Source organism: Diabrotica virgifera, chromosome 8, assembly GCF_917563875.1.
Source record: "Diabrotica virgifera virgifera chromosome 8, PGI_DIABVI_V3a".
NCBI lineage: Eukaryota > Metazoa > Arthropoda > Insecta > Coleoptera > Chrysomelidae > Diabrotica > Diabrotica virgifera.
In genome coordinates, this window is record NC_065450.1 from 181290052 (window position 1) to 181314494 (window position 24443).

A 24443-nucleotide genomic window follows, 5' to 3' on the forward strand; every position below is an offset into this window, starting at 1 on the left:
ACACACATTCTTTTTTTTTTGCAGTAACATAAGTCAGAAAAAAATTATGTTAAAACCATTCCACAGGTGTCCAATGAAAGAGCATGAGCCATAACTTCAAATTGGTTTAAAAAAGGTGAATTAAAAGATGCATTTATTAGTAATAAATAATTATGCAAAAGTATCGTCAAATTTTACTTATAAACTTTTTATTTTTTTATATAATAAATTATATATCCTATATTTATTGCAACCTTTTATTAGTTATTATATACATAACATTACTTGGTAGTTGTGCACCTCAAAAACGGCAAAAAAATAGATTTTTTTGAAAAAAACCTATTCAAAAAGTTTATAAGGAAGAATTGAATAATGCATATTACTAATAAATGCATATTTTAATTACGTTTTTTAAATCAATTTGAAAGTTTAGTTCATGCTCTTTCATATGACGCCTGTAGAATGGTTCTAAAATCATTTTTTCTGACTTATGTTATTGCAAAACAAAGTTCTCTGGGACAAACAATTTAAATAAAATTTAAACAATTGAATGAATCGCTTTTCAATTTTTGTAAAAATTAAGCACTAACGAATCCTCAGTAGACTGACAAAAAATTCAAAACTATACACTAATTTTTACAATAGTTATTGCGAAATAATTTTTTTTGCAATTTTGACCTTTTCTGCAATTATACTAACAACAAATGAGTATCTTCTTCTTCTACGGCACTACAGCCCAAATTGAGCCCTGGCCTCCTTTATTTTTTGCCTCCACCCTTACCTGTCTGTGGCTGCTCTTCTCCATACACGGACTCCTAAAAGGGCTTGTGCGTCGCTGTTTACTGTGTCTTCCCAGCGCTTTCGTGGCTTCCCAACCGGTCTCTTTCCTTGCATTCTAGCATTCAGTGCTCGTTTTGGTAGCCTATCCTCTCCCATTCTTATCACATGTCCGGCCCATTGCAATCTTTGTAATCTAATGAAGTCTGACAGGGGCGTTTCCTTATAAAGTTGATAAAGCTCGTTGTTGTATATCAACCTTTATTATCAACCTGTTGTATATCAGCAACAAATGAGTATATCAACCTTTATAATACGTCATTTTCATGTTCTCGAAAATGTTTGTACTAATAAACCATAAGTGCACCTGCTTTCCATTCATTTGAAAAAAGAAGGGAAAAAGGCCGTTTTTGACACTAAATTGTTTATAAATAAAAATTGCCGCCAGATCCTACGCAGAAAATTGTTACAATTTGTTCTTATAGGTATTTCCTGTCCAAAAATCGCTTCAGTACCCTGCCTGTTGAAGTGTCACGAATAGGGTATATTTTTGCCATATTATCCTGGCCTATAAAATAATAATTAAACTTAAACGCAAAGTTCAAAACAAATGAACATGCAAATCAAAAGAAATACTTGCATACAAAATGGAAAAAAAATTATAATTTTTAATAAAACTGTAAATATTTATAAATTGCATGACTGCAATTTTTTGTTAGCTGCAATTGAACTTCATTTGTGAGAAATTCATAAGTGATTTCGGTTAGTAAATATTTTTTCTAGAAATGACGATTATTAGTGATATTGTAAATGATTTAACTGGCAACATTGGTAAGAACCTTGTTATTTTGATTATAAGTTAAAAGAGAGTTTACGTCTAACAGCTGGTTGGAGTTATGCAAAAAAAGTTATTTGATTATGATATAAATAGCATCAAGCGTGTTTTATTATAGTATTTTTTCTTTTCTGGCCTTGATTTGGAACGTTTAGCTACGTAATTAGTACCTAACGAGTGATATGTAGTGTATGTGTGTGTTGAGTAAGTGTCTTGTTACTTAGTAAAGGCGACTTCATTGTCTTTACAAAGAGACGCTACTTGTATCAGAACGTCTGCGGTCTCTCAGGTGTGTACCGATTTCACAATTTTGTTATACACATAGTTTCAAAAGTTATGCATCACCCCTCGTATTCACGATGTTTACGCTTTTATAAATCCGTATCTTTATCACATATTTAATTGGCCTTTTTTTATAAAAAATATACCTTTTTTGGTTTTTTATTTTATTTGAATACCCATTTAATTGACCTGGTTTTGCCAAGGTGTAAACATTTGAAAAAATTATTCTGGTGAAATTTTTGAAAACGTAATTAAAAATGAATCGTACTTTAATTTCTGAGTTGGACCGTATAAAAATTATCGATTTAGTTGAAGAAGGCCATTCACAGCGGTTCGTCGAGGAAAGAGTGGGTGTTTCTCAGAGTGATGTCTCACGGATATGGAATAGGTTCCTGGAGACAAACTCGATACGGAATAGAGCTCGGTCTGGTAGACCCCGAGTTACCAATGATCGGCAGAATGGATATATCAGAATTTCCATCCGTAGAAATTGTTCTATGTCTGTACCAGCTCTCCAAAGAGAATTCAGGCATGCTACAGGAGTCAGAGTATCGTTGGCTACAATAGGAAGAAGAATTTTAGACTCAGGTTTGAGGAGTCGTCGACCAATAAGAGTTCCTCAGCTACAACCTAGACATGTTTTGTACCGCCTCCAGTGGGCTCAAGAACACATACAGCTCCCCCAACAATTTTGGAATTTTGTGCTTTTTTCAGACGAGACCCGAATCTGTTTAAACAGTGATAACCGGCGAATTCGTGTGTGGCGAGAGTCAACAAGAGCTGCACAACTAGCCACACACGAATTCGCCGGTTATCACTATTTAAACAGATTCTGGTCTCGTCTGAAAAAAGCACAGAATTCCAAAACTGTTGGATGAGCTGTGAGCTGTATGTGTTCTTGAGACCACTGGAGGCGGTTCAAAACATGTCTAGGTTGTAGCTGAGGAACTCTTATTGATCGACGACTCCTCAAACCTGAGTCTAAAATTCTTCTTCTTATTGTAGCCAACGATACTCTGACTCCTGTAGCATGCCTGAATTCTCTTTGGAGGGCTGTTACAGACATAGAACAATTTCTACGGATGGAAATTCTGATATATCCATTCTGCCGATCATTGGTAACTCGGGGTCAACCAGACCGAGCTCTATTCCGTATCGAGTTTGTCTCCAGGAACCTATTGCATATCGATGAGACATCACTCTGAGAAACACCCGAAAAATCGATAATTTTTATACGGTCCAACTTAAAGTACGATTGATTTTTAATCACGTTTTCAAAAATTTCACCGGAATAAATTTTTCAAATGTTTACACCTTGGCAAAACCAGGTCAGTTAAATGGGTACTCAAATAAAATAAAAAACCAAAAAAGGTATATTTTTTATAAAAAAAGGCCCATTAAATATGTGATAAAGATACGGATTTACAAAGCGTAACATAACTTTTGAAACTATGTGTAGTTACAGTCTGGATTTCTTAGCATAATAATTCATATGGCGAAATAATGGTTTCCTTATTGCTACTTATGGCAACCTCTTCTACACCATTGGCCAGGCGGCGGTCGACAAAGGAGTGGCAGCTAACGCTTCCTTATTACCCCCTTAAAGCTACTATGGTGCCCAAAGCTTAATCTTCTTTTTCTTTACGTGCAATCTCCGCGACTAAGTTTGGCAATCATCATTTCTCTTCTAATTTTTGACACTACAGCCCGAAAGATTTCAGTACAGCTGTATCCAAACCACTCTCAGATTTCTCAGCCAGGATACTTTTCTCCTTCCTATGCTGCGCCTTCCTTGAATCTTTCGCTGCATTATTAATTTTAGGAGTTCATATATGTCACCACGTGTTATAGGACTCAAATATTGTAGTTTTCTTATTTTGATGGAATCCAGTATCTCCCTGCCGTTCTTTATTTTTGTTATTATTTCTTTATTTGGTTAATCTGTATGTCCAGGAGGTTCTCAGCATTCTTCGATATGTCCACATTTCAAATGCTTCCAATTTACTGAGACATTGTTTATTAAGAGTCGATGTCTCCACACCATACAAAAGAACAGAAAATACATATCACTTTAGTACTCGTTTTATAAGATTTGAGCTGAGGTCTCTACTACATAATATTTGTTTCATATTATTGAATAATAAACAAAGCTTGATAACAATTAACTGCTAAATAGTCCATTCTTTCACGGTTTTTGCTCTAAATTTTAAAGAACCGCTTGGATTGACATGAAATTTGGCATACGTATAGCTTACATGTCAAAGAAAAAAAGTGATATTGTGCCGATGTGTGCTTTTTTCCTGGGGGTGACTTTCACCCCCTCTTGGGGGTGAAAAAATATATGTCCAAAATAAGTAAGGAAGTGGGTAAACTGACTAATTTTAAGTAACTTTTGTTCTATAGAGCTTTTTCTCCAAGTCAACACTTTTCGAGTTATTTGCAAGTGAATATGTTCATTTTTCAACAAAATAACCACATTTTTAGACGGTTTTTCGCAAATAACTCAAAAAGTAAGTATTTTGTCGAAAAAAATGGTCTTAGCAAAAATATAGCCTATAAAGAAGTAAAAAAATGGTGTACACGTTAGGTCTCTGGATCTCGTAGAACCAGAGTTATAGCCAATGAAAAATAGATTCATATTCACCAAATTTCAAATAGAATATTTCGACGTGAAATATCCAAAAAGTTAAGCACTTTTTGGGAAAAGCCCATTATAACTTTTTTAAAGTGTTTAAAAAAGCTTTATTTCCGTTTTTACAAAAAGTTTCTAGCATTAAATTTAAGCAAGTTACGCTCAAAATAAAGTTGGTCCCTTTTGTTTTTGCAAAAAAAAAAAAAATCGGAAAGACATAATCCCTAATTCGCAACATAAATGAAATTAATCGTTACCGCTCCACAAATTATTTTACTTATGTTGTGTTTATATGATCTGTAAGTTTTATCGATTTAAAGTGCTTATTTTTGAAAAAAATTGGTTTCAAAGTAAAATTTTTAAAAATTTATATTTTGAAAATTATGCTTTTTTCAAAATAACTTAAAAATTGTTAGAGATACCAAAATCTCGAAAAACAAAAAAGTCAGATTTGCTTTTCTGAATATCATGTATTTTTTTGTTTTTCTGCTAGACGAAAATTGATTGAGATTTGGTGTTTCTAAATTTGCATACATTCGTGATCATTGACTCGTTCAACCCCTTTTACAGCCCTTTCAATAATAAGGACTTTAAACCGATGAAACTTACAGATCATATAAACAATATATACATGAGTCAATAAACTTGTGAAGTCGCAACGATTAAGTTTATTTAAGATACTAATTAGGGGGTGATTTTCTCGATTTTTTTACCAAAACCAAAAGGGACTAACTTTATTTTGAGCGTAACTTGTTTAATTTTGATGCTAGATTTTTTTTTGTAAAACAGAAATGAAGCTTTTTTTGAAACACTTTAAAAAAGTTGTAATGAGTTTTCCCCGAAATGTGCTCCATTTTTGGTTATTTTACGTTAAAGTATTCCATTTGGAATTTCACGAATATGAATCTATTTTTAATTAGCTATAACTCTGCTTCTACTAGGTGTAGAGACGTGATATACACACCATTTTTTTTTAAATTTTTTACAGGCTATATTTTTGCTAAGAATGTTTTTTCGACAAATTGCTTTATATTTGAGTTATTTGCGAAAAACCGTCTAAAAGCGTGCTTATTTTGTTGAAAAAATGAACATATTCACTGCCAAATAAGTCGAAAAGTATTGACTTAGTGAAAAAACTGTATAGAACAAAAGATACTTAAAATTAGCCAGTTTATCCATTTCCTGACTTTCTTTGGACGAATATTTTTTCACCCCCAAGCGGGGGTGAAAACCACCCCCAGGGCAAAAGCACATATCGGCACAATATCACTTTTTTTCTTTGACTTGTTAGCTATGTGTATACCAAATTTCATGTCAATCCAAGCGGTTCTTTAAAATTTAGAGGTTTTGCAATATTTTACCGTTAAAGAACGGACTAAAAATGTTAACGAATATTTAGGTCTGGGTGTATCACACCCAACGTTATGCTCGCCGGTTTATTTGACCTTCTCCAATGTCTTCTTAAGATCCACTTCAATAGTTTGAATTTCCTAATGTTGACACTTGTCAGTTGTTGTTTATAAAGCATTTAAAAGCCAGCATAGAATTTGGTTCACAATCAGTCTGTCTGTCATCCGTTTTTCAGATGGATAGCTGCTTGCACCTGTGGAAGAACCAAACTTTTTACATGTGTGTTTTTTGTGCTGGTTGTTATTGACTTTTTTTAATTTTTAAATTTGATGAGGAATTTTTTGGACAAGTTGTACTGTTGTAAAGGCAGTATTTTAAAAATTTTGGAAAATATTTTAATATACTGTTAAATTTAAATAATTACAAACATTGAAACATTATATTTAGTCTAGTCGCAACATAAGGGGGAATTATAGGTTTTTTTTTGTCGCTGAATCCAATGGAAGTGGTCTGGAAGCCCAAATATTATCCGTTTAATTGTTATTAACAAATGATGGTAAAATTAGGTACTTTTCAGGTATTATTAGAATCCCTGTAAAGAAATTGATAGTGTTAAGTTCTGTGGTCACTGAATCAAATTCGACTAGTAGTCACGATTACTCAAAATTAGTTGTTATTTTGTAACAAAATAATTGTTTATTCGCCAAAAAGTTCGAAATAATGCGCTATCTACAGCAAGTTTGTAGTCTTTTTCATAGTATTTTTATACGTTAAATCGATTGCCACTAGTCGTGATAGCTTAAACCACGTTCCGACTTTGTTATTAATAAATTATTTCAAAAATAACTGTTTATAGTACGTTTACTCACGGTTTTTGCTATAAATTTTAAAAAATTATTTGGATTTACATGAATTTTGACCTACACGTAGCTAACATGCCATACAAAAAAAGTGATATTGTGCCGATGTGTGCTTTTACGCTGGGGGTTAATTTCACCCCTATTTGGGGATTCAAAAATATATCTTTAAAATAAGTCCGGAAATGGATAAATAAATTAATTCTAGGCAACTTTTGTTCTATAGAGTTTTTTCACTAAGTCAATAATTTTCGAGTTATTTACCAGTGAATATGTAGTATAATATACAGTGAATACCTGAAAATACCTAATTTTACCATAATTTGTTAATAACAATTAAACAGGTAATATTTGGGCTTCCAGACCACTTCCATTGGATTCAGCGACTCAAAAAACCTATAATACTACCATCAAATCACGGTGAGCTAGAATTTCCCACGCGACCCGTTATGTTGCGACTAGCAATTGTAGCAATGGTAACATAGTTCTGTAGATGGCTGTATTAGCCAAAAAAGCGGTCAGGTAAGAATTACGTGCTTCATAGACTTCTAAACTACTTTTTTTTTTCAATTCATTCATTGACCCTTAAACGCCCAACCTTTTGTAGGTGGGCGTTGCACCCATGTATGCCCAAGGGTGGGTAAAAAATGTCCACCTCTAAAATAGCTAATATTGTTTTTATTGAGGGTTATTACAAATGTTATAAATGGATTAAAATTAATAATCTTACGCTTAGTAAACAAAGAGTCAACACAGGATCAAGTATATTCAAATGGGAAATAAGCCACAATTTTACCTAAAAATGATTTTATTAACGTTTCGACGCCCAAGGCGGGTGTCGTTGTCAAAATACAAAATAATACTAAATAAATAAAAATGTTGTTGCTTAGTAAAAAATTCTTCTAATAATTTATTTAATCTGACTCATTTATATCGGCAATTCAGACACGTATTATACATTTTAAAGTAGACGACTTTAAAACGATATTGCCAATATTGATGAGTTGCGTTCCTGGGACGACTTTACTAAAAGATAGTTCATTCGATTACATGAAATCAATCCCAACTCAAGAATATCCGCCACAAAAAATCATAGCATGTGATCTGTCTTTAAAAAGACAACCAAATGCAACGGTGGCACTGAAATTCTCGCGTTAGAGATTCCATAGTAAATCACGAGGGAATACCAGGAAAAACCTCGTGATACTATCCCGACATCGTAAGTATTTGGGTTTACATTTAGTTTACTCCCAAAACTAATACCAAATTCTGACTTGATATTTTAAATTTTAAATAATACTAAAATACTAAATATGTACTAACTCGATATGTTACTGATTTACTAATTGTGGTATTTTCTTTCTATTGACTTCCTCCTTTAATATGGGTAACCACATCCTACTGCATTCTACCGAGGAATTTGCGACACAATTGGTTTCATTTAGCATAATTAGAGCCGCTTCTTTGTTAGGATTGATTTCATGTAATCGAATGAACTATCTTTTAGTAAAGTCGTCCCAGGAACGCAACTCATCAATATTGGCAATATCGTTTTAAAGTCGTCTACTTTAAAATGTATAATACGTGTCTGAATTGCCGATATAAATGAGTCAGATTAAATAAATTATTAGAAGAATTTTTTACTAAGCAACAACATTTTTATTTATTTAGTATTATTTTGTATTTTGACAACGACACCCGACTTGGGCGTCGAAACGTTAATAAAATCATTTTTAGGTAAAATTGTGGCTTATTTCCCATTTGAATATACTTGATTATAAAAATGCCACAAGAAAATAGCTTCAGAACAACATCAACACAGGATCTTCTAAAATATTAATATAAATGATATACAAACCTTACAACAAAGGCTATAGCGGGATAAGATGGTCAAAATTGCACCAGGCTCTATTCAGTTTTGGGTTTAGCCATTCAAAAATATATAATTGAAAACTCACTCAGCCAAATTTTCACGTCCCTAGGTGCACCGGGGGGTCCGCTATGGAAAAAAATGTGTTTTTTTGAAAACATTTTTTTCCAGACGCTGGATTGCTACAAAAAATCTGAAAAAATTAATGAATGCGTATCTTAACAACACAAAGATGCCTGATTTTTTTCAGATTTTTAGCTTCAAAATTGAGCACAGGAAAAATTTTTGAAATTAAAAAAAAAAATTTTAGGTTATGTTGTAAATTTTTCGCCAACTTTAAAATATTGTTGTTTTGTGTATTTTTTTCCATTCTTTTGAATGATATAGGCATCATTATCATTTTCGACGTGGAAAATACCTAAAAATCGAAAAAACTGTTTTTTTTTTTGGCATTTTCTGAAGTTTTTGACTCATAAACTCAACAACATACAGCTAAATTAATCATCATTTACATTTTTATATGTATTGTTACATTTACAATCAAAATCAGCTATTAGAACTTATTTTTTTCCTACAGCATGCTCAAAAACCCCGTTTCCGCGTTTTTACTAAATAGCCTCAGAAATCAGTAAAAAAAAATAATTCTTTTAACGTTTAAAAAATTAAAATTGTGTTGTTATCGATAGAATGTAATATAATTATTACTTAAATAAATTATTTTTGTGTTTTGCACGATTGTTTGAATTTCATATATAATAATATCGTCCCATTAAGGGTACCCTGCCATAGGCTTATAAAAAAAATCAATAAATTAATTTTTTTAACGTTTTAACGTTTAGAAAATAAAATTTTTGTAGTATTCGATAGAAAATGTTGCCCCTTTATAAAAATGCTTGTTGCGGTTGTGATTTTCAAAGCGCGCTAAGGTTAAAAAAGCTCGGCACTTTGGTGCCGTACGCAAGGAAGCGCTTCTAGCCACGTTTTTGGAAAAACTCAGGATAAACCAGTCCTCAAGTACCCGCCGTCGAAGCCACTAACTACTTACGTAATAAAAATATTTTTAAAATAATAAAATAAGAAAATCTACGGTTTCGTATTGATTAAAAAATAAAAAAAAATAAATAAAAAAAATATTTTTATTAAACGTTAATGAGGAATTATTATTTAAATAAATAATTATTAAATTATTTGAATTACTTAATTGATTAAATAGTGCAACCTAAAGAGTGCAGAGTGTTTAAAGGGATTAATAAATTAATTATTAAAAAGTTACTATACAATCATGAAATTACAAAATTCAAATTAATATACAGCATGGTGCAAAGAAAGAAATAAATTCGTTATTTCGTAAACTGGCGACTTTTGGAAAAATACCGAAACGGGTCGAGTGTGATACGAGTGACGTCATCCATCTGGGCGTGATGACGTAATAGATGATTTTTTTAAATGAGAATATGGCTCGTGTGGCAACTCATTTCAAAGGATATTCAGTTCTCTATTCATTAGTATAAACACTAACACAATTATTTATACAGGGTGACCAAAAAAATTTGAATTCAATTAATTGACATAAAAAGAAGAATTTAAGTAATGTATTTACTTCAAAATATATTTTACTGCTGTAAGAAAACAGAAGAAAATGTTTGAGATATAAACATTGCTTTTCACTTAAATTCAATGTTCAAGCCAGCACCTGCTAGCCACCTGCCTCTTGGAAGTTTGAACATTTTATTTAAGCGAAAAGCAATGTTTATTTTTCGAATAAACATTTTTTTCCGTTATCTGAAAGTAAAATATATTTTGAATTAAGTAAATTATATACATTATCTTTTTTGTAAATTAATCTATTTAAAAAAAAATTAGTCACTCTGTATAAATAATAAGGGTAATGGTTCCATTGTTTTCAATCTGGTGGGATGTAGAGTAATATTTTTGATGTTATTTTATGTGCTATTAGATTGAAAACTTAGTCCTTTCTAATAATGGTAATGTTTATACTACTGAATAGTGAATAGAGAATTGAATAACCTTTCTAATAACCAAATTATAGTAAAGTCCCAGTGATTGGCTGTGTACCATAGTTGAAAAACTTACACAGAAATAAAAAACTTCGGTTTGTATAATGGTATACAAAAAACTGTATGTGGTATGTAAAAAACTTTTAAAAAAGTCATCCAAATAGATTATAGAAAAACATCAGAACATTTTCTATCTAGTCAGATCATCTTCAGTGACATTCTGTTGAGTTACTGAAACTATAGCCCGCTAGTTGATATATTATTACGTAGTCTTCAAAATTACATAATTATTTATTAAAATTTTCCATATAAATAATTAATCATAAAAATGCCAAAGGAAATAGCTTCAGAACAACATTAAAATTATACTTTTGAAATGCGGCACAATGTCGATATTAATGGATTTTACTAAAGCTCAAAAGCAGCATGGCTTCCCTGCTCGAAAAAATGAAGGGGTACTTGTCACAACGAGTTCGAGGTCAAGACGGAATTCGGTCTGTGTCCCTCGTCTTGACTTGTCATTCCAAAAGTATAATTTTAATAAAAATTTTATTTTAATAAAATTATGTAATTTTAAAAACTATATATCAACTAGTGGGCTAGTTTCAATTACTACACAGAATGTCACTGAAGATGATTTGACTAGATCGAAAACATACTGGATGTTCTTGGATGACTTTTTTAAAAGTTTTTTAATAAAATTTTATACCATTATACAAACCAAAGTTCTTTACTAGTATGGTTTTTCAAATAACCGTAATTCTCATTAAAAAAATTCATCGATTACGTCATCGCGCCCAGATGGATGACGTCATTACTAGTATGATATATATGCCAAAAAATCACAATTAAAAAATCGACCTCTTTCGGGATTTTTCCTTAGAGTAGACAGTTTAATAAATAACGAATTTATTCCTTTCCTTTGCATCATACTGTATATTAATTTGAATTTGAATTTTGTAATTTCATGAGTACGTAGTAACTTTTTAATAATTCATTTATTAATCCCTTTAAACACTGCACTCTTTAGGTTGCACTATTTAAGCAATTAAATAATTCAAATAATTTAGTAATTTATTTATATAATAATTCGTCATTAACGTTTAATAACACGATTTTTATTACGTAAGTAGTTAGTGACTTCGACGGCAGTACTTGAGGAGTGTTTTTTTTTGTATCGAACACTACAAAAATTTTATTTTTTAAACGTTAAAAAATTTTTCTCATTAACGTTTAATAACACCATTTTTATTACGCAAGTAGTTAGTGACTTCGACGGCAGTACTTGAGGAGTGGTTTTTTGTATCGAACACTACAAAATTTTTATTTTTAAACGTTAAAAAAATTGATATTTTTATAAGCCTATGGCAGGATACCCTTAATGGGACGATATTATTATATATGAAATTCAAATAATCGTGCAAATAAATCACTTATTTAAGTATCAATTGTATTACATTCTATCGATAACAACAAAATTTTAATTTTTTAAACGTTGAAAAAATTATTTTTTGACTGATTTTTGAGGCTATTTAGTAAAAAAAATAAGTTTTATTAGCTAATTTTGATGGCAAAAGATAAAAATACATACAAAAAGGTAAATTATGATAATTTAGCTGTATGTTGTTGAGGTTATGAGTCAAAAACTTCAGAAAAAAAACAGTTTTTTCGATTTTTAATTATTTTCCACGTCGAAAATGATAATGATGCGTATGCCATTCGAAAGAATGGAAAAAAATTCACAAAAGAACAATATTTTAAAGTTGGCGAAAAATTTCCAACATAACCTAAAATTTTTTTGAAAATTTCAAAAATGTTTCCTGCGCTCAATTTTGAAGCTAAAAATCTGAAAAATCAGGGTGCTTTGTATTGTTAAGATACGCCTTCATTAATTTTTTCAGATTTTTTGCAGCAACACAGCGTCTAAAAATAATTTTTTTTCAAAAAAACACGTTTTTTTCCAAAGCACCTAGCTCCTGGGGATCCTGTTATTTTTTAATCAAAACGAAACCGTAGATTTTCTTATTTTATTATTTTAAAAATATTTTTATTACGTAAGTAGTTAGTGACTTCGACGGCGGGCACTTGAGGAATGGTTTATCCTGAGTTATTCCAAAAACGTGGCTAGAAGCGCTTCCTTGCGTACGGCACAAAAGTGCCGAGCTTTTTTTAACCTTAGCGCGCTTTGAAAATCACAACCGCAACAAGCATTTTTATAAAGGGGCAACATTTTCTATCGAATACTACAAAAATTTTATTTTTTAAACGTTAAAAAAATTAATTTATTGATTTTTTTTTATAAGCCTATGGCAGGGTACCCTTAATGGGACGATATTATTATATATGAAATTCAAAAAATCGTGCAAAACAAAAAAATAATTTATTTAAGTATTAATTGTATTACATTATATCGAGAACAACAAAATTTTAATTTTTTAAACGTTAAAATAATTATTTTTTTTTACTGATTTCTGAGGCTATTTAGTAAAAACACCGAAAAACGGGGTTTTTGAGCATGCTGTACAAAAAAAAATAAGTTCTAATAGCTGATTTTGATTTTAAATGTAACAGTACATATAAAAATGTAAATGATGATTAATTTAGCTGTATGTTGTTGAGTTTATGAGTCAAAAACTTCAGAAAATTCCAAAAAAAAAACAGTTTTTTCGATTTTTAGGTATTTTCCACGTCGAAAATGATAATATGGCCTATGCCATTCGAAAGAATGGAAAAAAATACACAAAACAACAATATTTTAAAGTTGGCGAAAAATTTACAACATAACCTAATTTTTTTTTGAAAATTTCAAAAATTTTTCCTGCACTCAATTTTAAAGCTAAAAATCTGAAAAAAATCAGGCAGCTTTATGTTGTTAAGATACGCGTTCAGTAATTTTTTCAGATTTTTTGCAGCAATACAGCGTCTGGGAAAAAATGTTTTCAAAAAAACACGTTTTTTTTCCATAGCGGGCCCCCCGGAGCACCTAGGGACTTGATAATTTAGTTGAGTGAGTTTTCAATGATATATTTTCGAATGGTTAAACCCAAAACTGAATCGAGCCTGGTGCAATTTTGACCATCTTGTCCCGCTATAGCCTTTACGATGTACATCAAAATTAAAATAGGTACCAGTCAAAGCCAATAATTCAGATTTGTAGATTTTCTTCACATTCTTCCTTTCCTCCTCATTAATGTTGGAGACAATTATGTATATACGTCGATAATCATGTAGATTATGTTCCTGCCAACGAGAAATTATACAGAAACTTTTAGTAACAAGGTTTACCAAGGGTGGACATTTTGTGCCCACTCCGTAGTTAATTCAAGATATTACTTTATTTTCAAAAATCTCGGTAGAATTAAATTAATATTCGATAAAGGGCTATGTTTTTAACAATAAATAATTTTTGAAAAATTTTGGAGTGCGTAATAAATATGTTACAGGGGAATATGCATTAGGTGGACATTTTTTACCCACCCTTGGGCGTTTAAGGGTTAATGAACAAATGCATAGGAGTATATTTATATTATTTAAATTTTGTTTTAGATCCAAGGCACGATGGCTATATAACAGCATCTCCATACTTTCTATGGGGATTTTTGTTAACCTATATTTTTATTATTAAAGTACTTGGACCAAAACTAATGAGATTTAGGCAGCCATATCAAATTAAAAATCTTCTAATTGGCTACAACTTTATCCAAATTCTAGTTAATACGTTTCTTGTTTATGAAGTAAGTATGTTGTTAAAAACTACGTAATTATAAGTCATCAATAATTGCAAAACAAATTTCTAATTGACCTTTTCGTCTCGTAGTGGAAACTCAAGGGGAAAGTATTAGTTAACCTTGAACTACACGCTCTGGCGTATTTTGTACGCCAGATATAAGAATTCTACTGCAAATATATTTCAAATTTAATTTTTGACCTTGTTTATCTATCTAACCTCTCACTGGAATGTGCTTTACAATTGGTTTTAGTTTCGTTATAATCGGCGTTCTGGGAAGATCGTAATTTACAGTTTATAATTTGTTGTTTCCGGTGGTGGACAATATACGCCACGATTATAATAATATAAGTAGTAATATAAGTACATATTTCAATTGTTTTTTAGTTATTATGGCACAAAATATATTTTTCCTTATAAACAATACATTTTCTCAATTAAAAAATCACATTTCAAAAAATTTGTTATTAGAAATTTTATTTATCATGGAATCAGATTTCAGTTATAAATCCCAAATGGCTTACTGAGGAGGAACTCCAAGTATTCGCTGATGCAGAATAAGGTTTATAACAAACAACTAAGTGTATTTAAAAAAAAAAGAAATTCGCTGTTTTAAGTGCATTTTCTTGTGGCGTATAAAGTACGCTACGCGTGTAGTTATGTTATAACTTGATGCGCGGATAGTTAAAGGTTTACATTGTGAGGACAAGTTCATAGCCTAAATTACCCCACATCATCTCGCCGTTATCGTCCACTGCTGAACATAGGCCTCTTCCAAGTTCTTCCATGTCTCTCTGTCTTGAGCTACCAGCATCCATTCACCGATAGTTCTCTTTACATCGTCACTCGAGCACGTTGTTGGTCGACCTCTGATTCGTTTGTCCGCTGGCGGTCGCCATTTCCAGAATCTTCTAGTCCACCTATCGTTTGGTGTTCTTCCTACATCACCTGCCCATCTTTATTTATTTTTAGCTTCTACTACGTCTTTGATTTTTGTTATTTGCCTGATGGCATTGTTTGGTATTCTGTCTCTCCTATGGTTCCTAGCATGGCTCTCGACCTGGATTTCTGGGTCTTTCTTAGGTTTTCTGCTGAAGTTTTCCTTAATGTTACAGTCTCTGCTTTGTATGTTAATACCGACTCTAACTGTGCATACACTGTTCTCTTCAGACATATGGGGATATATTTTTTGTTGTTCTGAAGCTATTTTCTTGTGGCATTTTTATAATCAAGTATATTCAAATGGGAAATAAGCCACAATTTTACCTAAAAATGATTTTATTAACGTTTATTTATTTTAATGATATAAATGAGTCAGATTAAATAAATTATTAGAAGAATTTTTTACTAAGCAACACCATTTTTGTTTATTTAATATTATTTTCTATTTTGACAACGACACCCGACTTGGGCGTCGAAACGTTAATAAAATCATTTTTAGGTAAAATTGTGGCTTATTTCCTATTTTTTACATATTTCCCGTAGCTTACCGAAGGTAGCCCAGCAAAAACCTATGTATTCTGCCTTGTGTATCGGACGTTTGTTTAATTTTTCCAATTTGTATCTCATGTCCAAGGTATTTATACACATGTACTAGAATAAAATTATTTTAACTAGAGTATAATACTACTGCATTTTCGGATCGCAAAGAAATTGAAAATGTTTATACATTTTTAATTCATTTACTCTTTTGTTGAGTACTAAGGAATCTTTCTTGTTGAAACTGTTACCACGCTGAGCAGATGGGAGGTGAATTATTTAAAATTCCCTCATCTTAATTTTCTCGGCACCCTGCACGATTTATAATTTTTGAAAATCACGGGAGGTTGTAACCAAAGAAAGTATTCCACCTGTTGTTCATCTGGTGGTATGGAAACGATACTTATTGTCGTTTTCTGTGCTACTTCGATTGATAACTTATTTTGTTTTTCGGTAGATGTCTTTAGTACGTCCGCGGCATTTCGTTCTTTGCAATTCGGAAAGGCCCAAAGCAGGGTACCTGGTGAAATCGGAGAAAAGAGGATATGGAACTACTGATGAGGGTAAAAAAATACCCGAAATCGGTATGGGCTCTTCCTGCACTCTCTGATTTAACTAGAGTATAAAGCTGCATTTTCGGATTGCAAAGAAATTGAAAATGTTTATACATTTTTTATACACATGTGTTTACGCTTAAGTGGAATTGGACAGGGCACTTAGCTAGAACACAACGATGGTTAAGAGCGCAGATATAGTATGTCCAAATATCTTAATTGTTGAGGAAAACGTTTTGAAGTTTTCGCGTTACTTTTTATTTGATACTGCTGATATACCGATATATCATAATGTTTGGGTAATAAGTTCGGGTATCATTATTAGCTTAATGTAGATATTTTTTAAAATATTATGTATGATTGGGTTAAAAAATATTTTTTTGAAAATGTGTATGGACATACAACATAAGGGTTGTTACCGCATGTTACTGCATGTCCGTATAAACAATATTGACAGCCATGATAAGTTTGATCGCATGAGCACTAATATTGTATGTCCCAAAACATACTATGTATGTTTGTGCACTGTGTTAATGGACATAAAATATCTGTGCAAGTCGGTTTTAAGTACAAATCTGAAATACTATATTTTGGCAAGGCTTTTGGGGTTTAACCCATTTACAATCATTCTGAACTTAAAATAATTATGCAGAACATTCATATGACCCTACTGAATATTCTTATGGTGTTATCTTAAAATCAGCAAAAAGTGGACATACTAAATCTGTCCTCTTAACCATCGAAAAGATGGTGGACAAGAGGAATCATGGAATGGAGGTCCAGAAACTATAAAAGAAGCCGAGGACGCCCACTGACTAGATGAACCGGTGACATAAAAAGAGTAGCGCGAAACTGGCTACAAGCCGCCCAGTGTTGATAATCCTGGAAAGAACTGAAGGATGCCTATGTCAAGCAGTCTACGCGATTTATTACCTTAGTTGTACTTACAAATTGGAACTAGGAAACAAAATTCCTTGGATTTTTACCTAGATAAATTGACGTGTTGTGGAATGCATATTGCAGATTCCTCACTTTCTACTCATGTATCGTTCCGTGTGCCTTATAAGTTGTGGAAGGATCAGATTCAGATGTTGCCAAAGTTTTTATTTCCACTATAAGAAATCTTCAGTTCTCCTGTTATTTTAATTTCTCGTTGTAATAATTTTAAACAATAATTTAATTGAAATGAATGTCGACTCGATTCAAGTTCTCTGTTTAACCCAGGTATGACAACACCAAAAGGCACCGCTAGGAAAATATTCCAATTTGCGGTTCAGAGAACCTGTATAAATCCAGTCTTTGTACTCTAATACAGAGTATGGCATTATTAAAAATAGAAAACCTACGGTTTCGTTTTGATTTAAATTTGTTTCCTACCATCCCCGATAGTACTATTTCTAGGTCTACCCGTTGTCAAGGAGGCTCTGCGGAAGACAAATTATTCACACCAACAAATCCGTAGTTTCTCGGTATAAAATAAAACTATTTATACACCGCAGTATGGTTAGAACGCCCTCCAACGGGGAATAAGTGAAATGAATGTCGACTCGATTCAAGTTTTCTGTTTTACCCAGGTATGACAATACCAAAGGCACCGCTAGGACAATATTCCAATTTGCGGATCAGAGAACCTGTATGAATCGAGTCTTTGTACTCTAATACAGAGAATGGCATTATTACAAATTGAAAATCTACGGTTTCGTTTTGATTTAAATTATGGTTAGTTATGGTTAGAGGGCCTTCTAACCATACTGTGGTATAAATAGTTTTATTTTATACCGAGAAACTACGGACGTATTGGTGTGAATTTGTCTTCTGCAGAGCCTCCTTGACAACGGGTAGACCTAGAAATAGTACTGTCGGGGGATGGTAGGAGAAAAATTTAAATCAAAACGAAAACGTAGATTTTTAATTTTTAATAATAATTTAATTGTTTCAATTTCTCGAAAAGAAATATTAAATATTTTAAATAATAATCGTATAAATCTGTAAGTTATGCAGTTGTCATAAATATAGTAATGTGTTAATTAATTTAATCTAAAATTTTAAACATATTGAAACCACTCTACAATAAATGAAGTTTACTTACATTGAAAATACACATAATAGGATTAATTTCTTCTGAAACACTACACTTCACCAATTTCTTCATTTTTGTACTTCTATCCTGACCTATCAATGTATGTGCTTCTTAAAATAACTTTATTTTAGCCACTCTACTATACCAAATTCTCATATACATGCTGCTATAGGTACCAAAAATCTCAGTAATGAGCATAAGTCATCTGTGGCTGGTTTAGCTCTTGTTGGGAGTTCCCTAGATCTTCACTCCCTAAGATAACAACGTTTATACGTTCTGTTTATTAGGGTAAGCCCCTCAGCTACTTAGTTTACCACATAAGGTCGATAGAAGATTGGTACTTCTTTTTGTCCTATTTAGGGCGTTTTTAAAAGTCAGTGTCCCACTAATAGTATGGTATGGTTAGACCCAAACCCAGACATCCAAAGTGAAAGTTATCTTTCAACACTAAATTGTTCTATATGGTCCACATAATGGTCAGAAAAAAGTCACACCATTTTGAGCGTCGGGTTTGGTGGGGAGAGGGCGGAGAAATCTGCAAATTCGTAGTTTTTTACGTTTTTCGTCAATATTTCTAAAACTAAGCGGTTTAGCATGAACAACCCTTTACACAAAATTGTTCTAAATTAAATTTGAAATAAAAAAGGCCCTATGCATAACCCTTCTAAAATGAACGGTTCCAAAGTTACGGAAGTAGTATAGTATAATTGGTCCAAATAAGGCCTAACCCAGACATCCAAAGTAAAAGTTTTCCTTCAACACCAAATTGTTCTATATGGTCCACATATTGTTCAGTAAAAAGTTACACCATTTTGAGTGTCCGGTTTGGGGGGAAATGGGGGAGAAGTCGGTAAATTAGTAGTTTTTTAAAGTTTTTCGTCAGTATTTCTAAAACTATGCTTTAGTGTAAGGAATGTTCTATAGAAAAATGTTCTACATAAAATTTAAAACAAAAAAGGTTCTATACATAATTGTTATAAAATCAACGGTTCCAGAGTTACGGAGGGTGAAAAGCGGGGGTTTTCAATACTTTTTATATTTACCGATTTCTCCCCCCTCTCCCCCCAAACCCGACGCTTAAATGGTGTGACTTTTTTCTGAACATTATGTGGACCATATAGAACAATTTGGTGTTGGAGGATAACTTTCACTTTGGATGTCTGGGTTTTTGGTATAGTTATATCATAAATATTCCCCAAATAATATAAAAAGTATCGAAAACCTCGACTTTTCACCCTCCGTAACTCTGGAACCGTTGATTTTATGACAATTATGTATAAAACATTTTTTGTTTTAAATTTCATGTAGAATATTTTTGTATATAACATTGTTTACGCTAAAGCACAGTTTTAGAAATATTGACGAAAAACTTAAAAAACTACTAATTTACCGGCTTCTCTCCCATGTCCCTCCCAAACCGGACGCTCAAAATGGTGTAACTTTTTACTGAACAATATGTGGCCCATATAGAACATTTTGGTGTTGGAGGAAAACTTTTACTTTGGATGTTTGGGTTAGGCCTTTTTTTGGACCAGTTATACTATACTGGGATGCTGCCTATCGCCGACACTTTTCAAAATATATCTGGAACAAGCATTAAAACTTTGGAAGCGGAAGTGCAGCGGCATGGGTATACAATTAAATAATAACAACCTGTACACTCTATGTTTTGCTGATGATCAAATTGTGATTGCCAACGATTATGACGATCTGGAATACATGACTCGGAAATTAATCGAAGAGTACAAAAAATGGGGATTAGAAGTTAACATAGAGAAAACAATGTACATGAACATCGGTGGCAACGAACAGAATCTAGTTTTAAACGACGGACAACACATTAAGTACAACAATAAATATTCTTATTTAGGAGTAGAAATCACGGACGACGGCAAATCAGATCAGGCTATAAAAAAACGAAACACTCAAGGTAGAAGGGCCATATCTCAACTAAATAGTATTATTTGGGATCAACATATTATATCAAAAAAAAAATAAACATCGAATATATAACACAATTATAAAGAGCATAGTAATGTATGGAAGTGACGTGTGGCAGTTAAAGACAACTACTGAAAGAACACTACAAGCCACGGAGATGGCCTACTGGAGACGTGCCGCAGGAAAATCAAAACTCGAAAGAATTAATAACGAACGTATACGAGAGATTATGGGAGTCACACATACGATTTTCGAAGATATAAGAGTACAACAACTAAAGTGGTATGGACATGTGCAGAGAATGCCAGAACACCGTCTGCCAAAACAGATTCTAGATTGGTCACCACATGGTAAGAGAAAAAGAGGCCGACCCAGAAAGAGCTGGAGAGAAGGAATAGACAGAGAGATCCGAGAGAGAGGTTTAGACGAAGACCTTTGGGAAGATAGAGATGCATGGAGATTGGGCATCGGAAGACGTCGGAGGACGTTTTAAACCGATTATATATATATATTTTGTTATATTCCTATTTGATAGGAGATTTTAAAATTTATAATTATAAGCAAAATTCAAATTAATATACAAGATCTTCAATTTTCTCAGCCACGGGCATGTAAATTTAGAACAACCTGTATACAACAAATTATTATATTTAGTTTTTAAGAAAGTGATTCGAAGAAGTGTACGAAACTCGGTAACAATGCGCCTAAGATAAACAAGTTGAGTGACGCGGACCATTATAGTGTTCGCGGAAGATTCGATCATTAGCCTACGCTAAATAAGACTCAGTGAAATAGATAATAGGTCATTAAGTTTTGTAAAAGGTAGAAAGTAAGTTTAAATTGGGAAATGATTATTTTTTCTTGAAATCCATTAAACGTATTTAGAAAGATTAAAAAGTTGGTATTGAGGAATACGGCGAATTAAAATTTGTGGTGGAATGTTGATTTTTGAATCTGGAAGGGATATTTAGAAAGTAGGGGATTGAATGAGGATGAGAGATCAGAATGTTTTGGGCGGTAGAAAGGTGAAGTCCAGTGGTGGACGGTAGTGTACGAAGAGTGAAAACGCCGGTATAGTTCCGTGAGTGTTGAGTACCCATCGGAACGAGAGGTAGGCCGAGTCGAGAGAAAAGAATCTCCTTGAGCAAAGAGTGTCCCGGTGGCTGATTGAAGTGGTTCGAAAAAGGTAGAACACTGCATCACGAGAAAAGCAGGAACGCGATCGATACGAGGTAGTTTTCAAAGGAGAACATTACTGGAGGCCAGGACGAGTTTTTCATCGCAACCAAGGGTAGGAGGAAATGGGTTTTGTGTGAGGACATTCGCAGTTCACCAGATAAAGGTCAGTCTCATTTGTCAAGACATGAATGTATGGGTTTTTATATTAAATACCACATTAAAAATTGAAGAACATAATCGCTAATATCAGAAGATTTTCATCAAACTTAAATAAATTTGTTGCTAATAAATCCTAATAGTTTCATTATTAATAAAAGTTTTAAATTGGAAACCAAAAGGAAATAAGATTCCCGTTTTTAAATGTTTGTATTAAATAAATATAAGATCTAACAAATATTAAGCAGTAATTGCCATTTATATAAAATAAACAAAATTTTGATTTATAATTGTAATCCATATGTGTGTATTATTTTATTTTTTCCTATCCCGATTAGGAACCACTGAGAAATACTTAGAAGTCACGAAAGTAAGTAAGTAATTTTATAATTCGCCTTGAGATTGAAAACATATTGATATGTGATCTGGTTGATTAATTAGATTATCATTAATGCATTAATTAAATTAAATTACACATAAGAATATCATCACATATAAATAAATGAGATCACAACAAATGTCGTCCAACGTGGAAAGCATTGAAAAGTATTTCTAGTGGCAAATTTGAAGGATAGAAAGAGAAAAGCCGGTAGTTGGAAATTTATATGCCTGTGGTAAACAGTGAGAGACTTACAGTTGATAACATAAAAATTTAGATCCCTTTAGGTACAAATTTTACATAACTGATTTAATACTTTATTTTTGCGATATTTACATTTGATATATTTATTGACAATTTATAATATTTGGGGGAGAAAAAGTCGTGTTGGGTAACATACTATTAAAATTTCACATTTGGTGGGGATAGTACTTCTGGAAAACAAATGTCTGTGACAAGAAGCCAAAGCAAAGACAACAAAAAACAAAAAGAACATTCAGACCAAGAAGATATTTTAGACACGACAATCATGGAAACAGAAAAAAAAAAGAATTGTCAGAATTAGAAAAGATATTACAACTTATGCAAATCCAGTCACAAAAAATGGATGAAGCAAAACGAACAATGGATAAAAATCAGGAAGAAACATCAAAGAAAATGGATGAATTAAATCAAAAAATTTCGAAACAGCAAAAGAAACTATCAGAAACCATCTCAAATATGAAGCAAGCCTATGGTTCGATTGCAAAGAAGAAGAATTTGACAGTTGGCAACAATTTGAACAAAATTTTTTGAATTATTTCTGGGGAAAAGTCCAACAATTGGAAATAAACAAGGAATTGCAAAATGGGAAATACAATGATAGGATGGGTGTATCAGAAAGGACATATGCTTTACAAATTTACAATAATGCAAAACATTTACAATATAATTACTCATCGGAACAATTAGTCGAATTGATTGCAAGACATTTCGAAGAAACGCTGGAAGACCATATCACATTGCAAAACTACAAAGACATAGATAGTCTATGCCAATTCTTACAAATAAGAGAATCACGTTTAAGAGAAAGAAAATCAAGAAGGTCGCGAGAAGATTACAGGCCCCGAGAAACACAGGATCAGAGATAGAAATCAAAATAGGAGGGACTATACAAGACGTGATTTTAATCCCAGAAGGGAAAACGAAAATAGAGACAACGGAAGAGGAAATTATGAACAAAGAAATAGGCAATGGAATGAGGACAGAAATCGAGAATACCAGAATAGAAACACCACACGCTCAAATCAAGAAAACAGAAATAATGGTAGACAAAATGAACAGGGATATCGAGAAAACCGAAACAGATCCGACAGATCAAGAGAAAATAGAAGAGAGGTAAATAATACCCAGACAGAAGAATATGACGGAGAGAGACATTATGACGAAAATATAAACAACGATGAGCAACCGGCGTCTTTTCACGACGGCGCTCACTAAAAACAAAAAATCAAACAGGAATCTTTTGTCACCCCAAGGAGTTTATTAAATTGGCAGGAAACAACGAAAAGAAAAATGGAGTTGATTTAAAATTTGTGGATGGATTTATCAACGAGAAACCAATTAAAATTATGATAGATACTGGATCTGAAATAACATTGGTCAACAGAAAACTAATAGAAGAAGTTAATTTAACAAATTTAATTTACAAAATACCTAGGGTAAATTTAGTGGGCGCAAACAAACGGACATTGGCAACTATAAATGAAGGCATACGAGTAATGGTACGACTGGGTAAGAAGATGTATGCACTACAATGTGTAATAATGCCAAACATGTCACATGACATGATAGTAGGAGTTGACGAATTGGCAGAAAAACATGTAGTGATAGATTTTAAAAATAATACGATGAAACTAACAGAAGAAAAAGAAAAAGAACAGGACAAGGAACAGGAGAAACAAAATACGGACGAATCAGGTAAAGAACAAACAGTGGAAATGAATTTGGCAACGAAGCAAGGACAAAGAATAAAAGGGAGAAAAAGTCAGAAAAAGATAAAAGAAAATGAAACCTGTGGCTCCTCAAAAGAAGAGTTGAGCCCAGAAGAAGAAAAATTGAGAGTATCAAAAGCAAAAGAAACATGGGATTCCTCAAAAGAAGAGACGAGCTCAGGAGAAGAAGAAATAAAGCTAACAAATGAAAGTGAAAGGAATATGATTGAAACAGTGGTATTTGAAGAGGAGGTATATGCAAACGAGGATGCAGAATGCACGGTAAACATATGTGAAGAATCTGAGGAAAAAGACAGAAAATTGATATGTGGAGAAGGGAAAGAAAAAGAATTGCGGTTGATGTTAAGAAACTAC

General features: G+C 32.4%; 1 protein-coding gene across 2 annotated transcripts in view; it reads left to right on the top strand.

The window, feature by feature from the left end:
- The first annotated feature begins 1445 nt into the window (after window positions 1-1445).
- The window catches only part of LOC126878440 (elongation of very long chain fatty acids protein 1-like), a 69161-nt gene continuing 46163 nt past the window's right edge, over window positions 1446-24443 (top strand). The window contains exons 1-2 of one of the 2 annotated variants that reach the window (XM_050659904.1): window positions 1446-1587; window positions 14147-14334. In XM_050659904.1, the coding sequence (XP_050515861.1) occupies window positions 1542-1587; window positions 14147-14334 (234 nt within the window). In that variant the 5' untranslated portion in view covers window positions 1446-1541. The remainder of the gene's footprint in view (window positions 1588-14146; window positions 14335-24443) is intronic. The other variant, XM_050659905.1, reaches the window with a different exon arrangement.